At 35.2% G+C, this 7661-nt stretch overlaps 1 protein-coding gene across 4 annotated transcripts; it reads right to left on the reverse strand.

The window, feature by feature from the left end:
- LOC107622121 (notchless protein homolog) lies at window positions 2012-7661 on the reverse strand. 4 transcript variants are annotated; one of them, XM_021113592.1, is made up of 13 exons: window positions 7216-7661; window positions 7015-7096; window positions 6806-6895; window positions 6453-6578; window positions 5973-6100; window positions 5191-5390; window positions 4099-4162; window positions 3463-3573; window positions 3236-3373; window positions 2838-2980; window positions 2691-2745; window positions 2533-2589; window positions 2012-2427 (listed from the first exon to the last, which is right to left on the reverse strand). In XM_021113592.1, the coding sequence occupies exons 1-13, from the start codon at window positions 7375-7377 to the stop codon at window positions 2323-2325; spliced, it is 1461 nt and encodes a 486-aa protein (XP_020969251.1). In that variant the 5' UTR covers window positions 7378-7661; the 3' UTR covers window positions 2012-2322. The 4 variants fall into 4 exon arrangements, with proteins under 4 accessions (XP_020969251.1, XP_020969252.1, XP_020969250.1 ...); XM_021113593.1 differs by having other exon boundaries at window positions 2012-2406; window positions 6441-6578; XM_021113591.1 differs by having other exon boundaries at window positions 6441-6578.

Genomic DNA, 7661 nt, shown 5'->3' on the forward strand with positions numbered 1-7661 from the left:
ATTTCGTTAAAATTCATTTTATCCTATTATTGTTGTTGTCCCCAATGTTTTAATTTTATTTAAAATCGTCTCAATGTTGTTCTACTAGATCACTAACAGTAAGACAACATTTAAATGATTTTAAAACATTAAAAGCTTAAATATGACTATTAAATGCTAGAAATAATTTTGAGACTTATCTCAAACGTTGAGAATAAAAATGAAATTGTTCGGGAGACATGGTAAAAGCCCGGTGAAGAAAAAAGATTTCCTTTTGCGGATCTATCTATGTAGAAAAGTAGAAAACGGGTGCTTCGGATCGGGAGTAATCACTAGTGATAGGGCACTCGGGATCGGTAGTGTTTCCCCCATCCCTTAGTCGGTGCTCCAGATCAAGCAGCAATTTAGTAGTCAGATTGATTTACACTGGTTGCTGGGACTATAAGGCTCCTATTCACAGCCTTTGAATTCCGTCCTCTTACTCTCTTTCTATTGCAAGTCGTACTTGATTGAAAGAAGGCTAGCCTTTCATTCGTAAAAAGAATTAAGAATAAAATGAACATTTTTTTTAATATATTTTATATTCTTTACGTATTTATGATTTGAGTGTAATTATAGTTGTCAAATTTAAATTAAGTTAGATTAATCTAGTGATTAACTCATTAAAAAATACTGTAAAAAACTAAAAATAAAAAATTGTCAAATTCATTCTCCCATTGGTTGGAGTAGCATTTTGGTTATTTAAATAACCATCTTTGTAGTTAATTAATAATTTAATAATGAATAGGTATTGTTCTGAGGGTTGTCTGAAACCGGATGATAATTGGACTTGTTGGTGAGACCCAAACATCTAAGAAAGGTGGTCTCCGACTTATCCTACGTCAGCGAGTCGCCGTCCGAGTTGTGTGTTTGAAAAGGCGGGAGGTGGTACCTACAAAATACTCCAATGCCTAAGTCAGCAAAGGGTTAAGCAGGTTTAAGTGTATTGGGACTTAAAGATACCTGAGGGGTGTTAGTGTATTTATAGGTGATGTGCCAATAACTATTATTGGAGTAGTTCCACTTCTTATGTGAACAATAGATATATCAGATATTTAATTCAATAGATATGCAGATGATTATGTTAATTCTTAGTTGTTTGGTTGTTATTCCTTTTGATTCGATTTACTCATGCACAGTTAACAATAGTTAGATGTTCAATTCACTAAGTGTGCTGATGGTTATCCTAATGTCAGGGTTTATAAGGTAATTTGAGATAGAGTATTTTTTTTACTTTATTAGGTCAATTATAAAACCCATTGTTCACATTGTTTACAAAAATTATTGTCTACCTAACAAAACCGTTTTCAAAAATAGTAAGCACAAACACATAAATTTTTTAATTTATCAAACACAAAACAAAATACCTCTTTAAAAAATTTTACTAAACCAAACCTAACTAATCCACTTTCAAATAAGTGTTTTGTACATTAAAAGAATCGGTTTTTCAAAGCTATCTTACGTTGGAAACGTAGGTATCCAATTGAAAATATCCTGAAATTCAATTTGATATCGCACTTTTTCTCCTCTAAAACATGTTATCAAATCATAATTTTCATAACTCCAATCCAAACAAAGGAGTTTCAAAGATAAACAAAACTGAATTCATACAACTTAATTTCATTAAATTCTAAACTATCCATATCATATAAGTTGTCAATCTAATGTAAAAACTGCTACCAAAATAAAAAGGTTCATGAGTCGGGTGAAACCGAATTTATCTTAATTCAGACCGGTTCTAAATATACACTGAGTTTATTTTTTAAATCTTAACCCGAACCCAAACCCAATAAAATCTAAACAATTTCGGATCACAACTATACCGAATCTAAGCCGAATAAAAACCAGATCTTTAAAATTTTAACAATAATTTATAAAGAAGAAACTTATTATTGAAAAATTGATATCCATATTTAAACTTGAATTTGTCCATAAATTCTAATTTGGTGCTTCTTTGATCTATTTTCTAATTCAATAAGTGTAATTAAAAATAAAACAATAAGCTTATAATTAATATAACATAATATTGAAATTAATTTAAAACATATATATCTTTTTTAGTTCTCTTAAGATGCACATGGAACGGGTGAAGCCGTGTTCGCCTCGACCCAGAGCCGGCCCAAAATAATGACCGGGTCTATTTTTGAGACCCTTATCCGGCCATAAACCCGGTGAAATCACACTAAATTAGCCCCTAAAATATTCGAAGTCGGGCCGGGCCATGAACACCCCTACTCCAAAGTATTAACATTCAGTCTTGATTTCCAAGAAATCCACGCAAGAAATGTTCATCCCAGGTTGGCCTTAGCCCATCCACAACTTCAACACTTTATCCTTGCCACCAGAGGCTACTTTCTCTCCATCCGGACTCCAATCAACAGAAAAAACCTTTCCAGCAAAAAGATAGAACTATACTAGTGACCATAATAATAATAATAATAATAATAATAATAATAATAATAGACAAACAAACAAATAAACTTGAGATAAAGCATGTGAAACAGGGATGCATACTTCATCAGAATGGCCAGGAAGATCCTGCTTCAACTTCCGAGTCCGAATATCCCAAACCTTGATCACCAAACATAATGGAAGGTTAAATTTGGTTTGAAAACGTAGTTTCATGCATTTAACTAACAAATAATGTCCATATCAAGGAAAATCTCACTAACCTTCAACGTAGAATCTTTGCTGCCACTTAAAAGTAGTCTGCTATCCGCAGACCAGCTGTAGAACAAAACCCAAATACACTGAATTCAAAAGGAAATATCTTCGGAGACTGTCAAGGTCAAAGTAAGATGGATACACTTGTGTTTTACCTGATCTGGTAAACAGGCCCAACATGACCACGGAAAGCTGCTATAAATTTCCCTGTTGTGCCATTCCATAACTTCACGGATTTATCAAAAGATGCACTTGCCACCCATTGCCCATCAGGTGAAAAATACACATGGTTCACAAGCTGTCAGCAAACAAGTTCAACTTTCATTAAGCTGAAAAATTGGAAAGCATATACACAGATAGAGAGTTTGTCATTAAACCTGCATAATGATAAACCTAATTTCAAGTATTCAACTAACATACTACAAATAATTAGGGATGGATTTCGGCAAATATTTATTAAATTAGAATTATAATTTGGAAAGAAGAAAAAAAAGCAGTTGCACAAAAGCTCATTTTGCTTAATTCTCCTTGATACATAGGAAAAGATTTGTACCTGCTGATGACCTGTCATACGAGTTTTTGGGTGCTTGCTGACGAATGGTTCCCAAAGGAACATGGTAAAATCGTCAGATCCAGAAACCAACCTTTCAGGGGCATTGCCTTTCATCTTATTATACCTTTCAAGAGCAACCTACATTCATCAGCAGCAGACAGGTGTGGACATATTAGTAAAATATGGTTTGATGTGCTAGGATGATTATTAACCCAAAAGGTGCTCACCTTCTTCATCTCCTCTGGAGATGAGTATTGTTTCCCAGTATGATCAAAAGCTCCAGTACGAAGAACATACTCAGTGCTCAATGCTAACGAATTAACCCAATGCCCATGTCCCTAAAATAGATACCAACATGTGAAGAATTCTACAGGGATAAGTTACTTGAAATGAAAAGTCTATCTTCTAAATGGAGTAAACGAGTGATAATACACAAAATATACACTAAAAATGGATTAGATTTAAACTTTTATGATAAACACTTCAACAAAAATGACAGTGGTGAACTTGCCGTAAGAGACTAAACTAGACTAATAATCAATTCAATCACATTGTCTAAAAGCCCATCTTTTTAGGCTTCATAGATCAACCACTCATACGAAAAAGGGAATGTGGGTCACAAATTCATTCACTAAAATAAAAAAATGGATGGCAAGCTTTTAATACAATCAACAAACTTTTAATTGAAAAAAAAAAAGTAAAAATAACAACCAGCTAACTCTAATATGCAGAAAAAAAACACATGAAAAATAATTTTGACATGAGATGAGAACCAATGATGATGCATAATAATAGCCAAGTCTAAGCATATAACAAGTTCAGGTGCATTGCAAAGTACTGAAGCTCAAGGGGATTAAACACACCTTCAATTCACGAATTAGCTTCCCTTGTGTAGTTTCCCAAACTTTGATTGTACAGTCCTGAGAACTGCAATAATAAAAATAATATAGCTATGCTCCAAACAGCAGACTAGTAATGTAGAGTAACTATCTATGAAGCACGGACTCGCCGGCAGCGCCGACGTACCGGTGTCGGACGCGGATGTGACACGGACACGCACGGGATACGGTGGACACGCGTATTGGTGGCGAGTCGGAGGTCACCTTTCAGCTTTGCGGTGGTTTCGTCAAGTGATGCGCTAATCTGCGGCAAGTCCGAGCGTCTTCCTTCCGCATGGACTACACGAGACCATAGCACAACTGAAAGCCCTTTTCTTCAGATTTTAATTTTTAATCTCCAGCAACTAAGGAGGCGGTGAGATTAATGATTCTTGCTTTCTGACTTTCTGCTCCACTTCTGTTTAGCAATTTCTCTCTCTCAAATATCATTATTTTATTATTTCTTTGACTTTTTGACTAATACTTGTATAAATTTTTATTTTTTTATAAAATAAGTTAATAACATCTAATGTTTAATGTTCATATAAGAGTTTATTTAAAAATTATAATTATTGATATTATGTTATTTTGGATTTTTTAAGGTTTTTTATGTAATTATGTTTATTCTTATATTTATAATATGATCATTTATTATTTTAATCTTATTTAAGTTTTGTAACATACTTATCTTAAACATGTCGTATCCAATGTTTTTTTAAAAAGAACGTGTCAGCGTATCCGTGTCGTATTCGTGCTTCTTAGGTAAATATCATCCAATAAATAAAAGAAAAACAAGAAATCTTGTAACATATGCTAGTGCAGAGCTGGAAGTCTGAAAGATATGCCCCTGAAGGTTGGGGACAGTAATGACGTAGTCTTTTACCAAAGTGCATAAATTTTTTCAAAAGAACAGGGACTAAAATCTCTGACTAAATGATCTTTGGGTATTGTTAAAAGTACTGTAGTAATGTACAAATCTGTACAATTTAAAAGTTTGAATATAGATAAAAGCTTGGAAATAGTGTGTGTCTGTGTGTGTGTGTGTGTGTGTGAGAGAGAGAGAGAGAGAGAGAGTACCCTGTATAAATCATGCCATCTCCACCCCATTTTACACATGTTATGGCGAGTGTGTGGCCACTGAGACATATAACACATTTCCTCAATGTGACATCCCATATACGAGCATCCCCATCTTTGCTGGCACTTACAAAACGACGGCAAGGAGCACTAAGATGGACAGGTTCCCAAGAGATCCCAGTAATCCATTTCTTGTGGCCCTGCATTAATATATACTTCAAATATCATTGTCCAAGAAACATTATATCAATATAGTACTACGCAGGGAACAAAATTTGTCACCAACTAAAAAATCATTGCATCTGTAGTATCTCCTTACCAGTTCTATTTTTCAATTTTTCTCGGGAAATCATGAAGTAATAATGCATGATGGTCTTTTACATTCTATTTTGCCTTCCTTTTTTTCCTTTGCTTGTGTCTTTTGCTATTTCGGGGAGGATGGGGTGCCACAAATCATAATCAGGATGAATATCTTAATACTTCTAATTTAAATACAATGTAAAAGGTTTTTCTCTCCAAATGTTTGACAAGGTTTTGAATCATGTTCTCAATTAGCCAGGAGAGACAAAAATAATTGAGTGAATTGTTGCAGTAGTCATAAATAAGCTTATACATGAGCAAGAACAGTATCATGTTAGGAAGCAAAAGGAGTGGTACCAGAATTTATAACATATACCTTCAATAACACAATCTCAATATGTTTTAGTGAAAAATTTAGACCAAAGAAAAGAAATGAAGCAAGCTTTCTGATGGTAAATAGCATACTCAGTTAAAGACTTTACAGATAATGGATTGCCAGACAACTTCCCAGTTTCTGGATCCCAACATTGAAGTTCTCCAGACTTGCTCCCACTCACAAGATACTTGCCATCTGGTGACCACGCAATACAAAGGACCCAATTCTTGTGCCCTGCGTACAATGAAAACAACTATCAATAGATACATGGCAATTTCTTATTTTAAAAAATAAATAAATAATAAAAAAATATATCAACTTTTTGCATTACAACAAATGAAAAACAGAACAGCAGCATTTTCAGATTTAGCCTACACAATGCTTCAAGAATTCCTTTCTAAGAATACAATTGTAAGCTAACTCCAATTCCACCTTCTAAATTTAATTTCACTACATTCTCTTTCTGAGTTAAACTGGTTACTTCTGTTCATACTGAGAGAAAGATGCTTAAACATCATCTAATTATGTCTAGTTTACAACCAAGTACAAACAAGCAATGTTTGGTATATCATACTTATTATCACACCTGTGCATGTGTACAATGGTGTCTGCGTGTTAAGGTCCCAAAAACGAACAGTTGTGTCGCCAGAACCACTTGCTAGGTGCCTCCCATCAGGACTGAAAGCAACTGTAAGTACAGCTTCTGCATGACCTAAAAAGAGTTCCAGCAACATGAATAACAGAGGATATGACAACTAGAACACTAAGCTAAATCATTATCAAGAACCAAAACATAAAAAAGAGAAGACACACAAAACATCACCATGTTCCAAATCCCGGTAGTTTTGTATAGAATTAACACAAAACATCTGTTTGTGAATAAACATTTCACCTAGAACATTATAGGCTGTAAATGACATAAAATTCTATGATTCATACCAGAAATAGTGGCGGAACAACGATTAACAGGGCGAATCCTGAAAATAGCTTGAGGCTGACAAACTATAGGCAATGCCTTCTCCACCGAGACTGAAAATTAATGTTAAATCAACACCACATATTATAAGAAACAAAAAACAAACTAATCAATCAACCTAAATAAAGAGTAGTTTGCTGCAAGATAACCAAAGGAGAGAGTAGATACTAGCCTTTGTTTTTGTGCAAGTAGGTTTCAAGTGGCACAAGGAGCTCTTCATCAGAAATATAGAAAGCATATGGTAATTTCTCCTCCTAAATCGGGGAAAGGGAGGGGGATAAAAGACACAATAATTAACCAAAGAGAACATTATTTTAATAACAAATCATTTTTTTATATTTTGTTGGTAGGATATGAAAAATGACGGGTTTACGTTGTCCAGAATCTTATTGACAATGAGTTGAAGTTGTTGTGGACCAGCATTCTGAGGAAGGTACATGGGAGCACCAAGAGGAGCTCCATCTGGGTGCGTCAAGAGGCACATGACGTTGTTGATTGTTGTGGTGTCCCTCTTCTCTCCTGTCTCTGTCTCCATCTCTATCTCTCTCTAAATTGGAAGGCGACGGCTGGAGGCGAGGACAACGTGAAGGAGAGGAAGATGTGAATCTGACGGCGACGAGAAGAGGAAGACGATGGGAATGCGACGATGACGGGAAAGCTTGGCGGATTGGAGAGTTGAAAGCGACTTCAGGGAGTGGAAGAATGAGTTGCTGCTTGCTGGAAGACGATGGGAACGGACGACTTGCTGGAAGAGGGGAAGAACCGAAGAAGATGAGGACGCAGGCTGGCTGTGAGAAGACGGGGACGGTGGCCGGAGAT

Source organism: Arachis ipaensis, chromosome B10 (genome assembly GCF_000816755.2).
Source record: "Arachis ipaensis cultivar K30076 chromosome B10, Araip1.1, whole genome shotgun sequence".
NCBI classification, from domain to species: domain Eukaryota; kingdom Viridiplantae; phylum Streptophyta; class Magnoliopsida; order Fabales; family Fabaceae; genus Arachis; species Arachis ipaensis.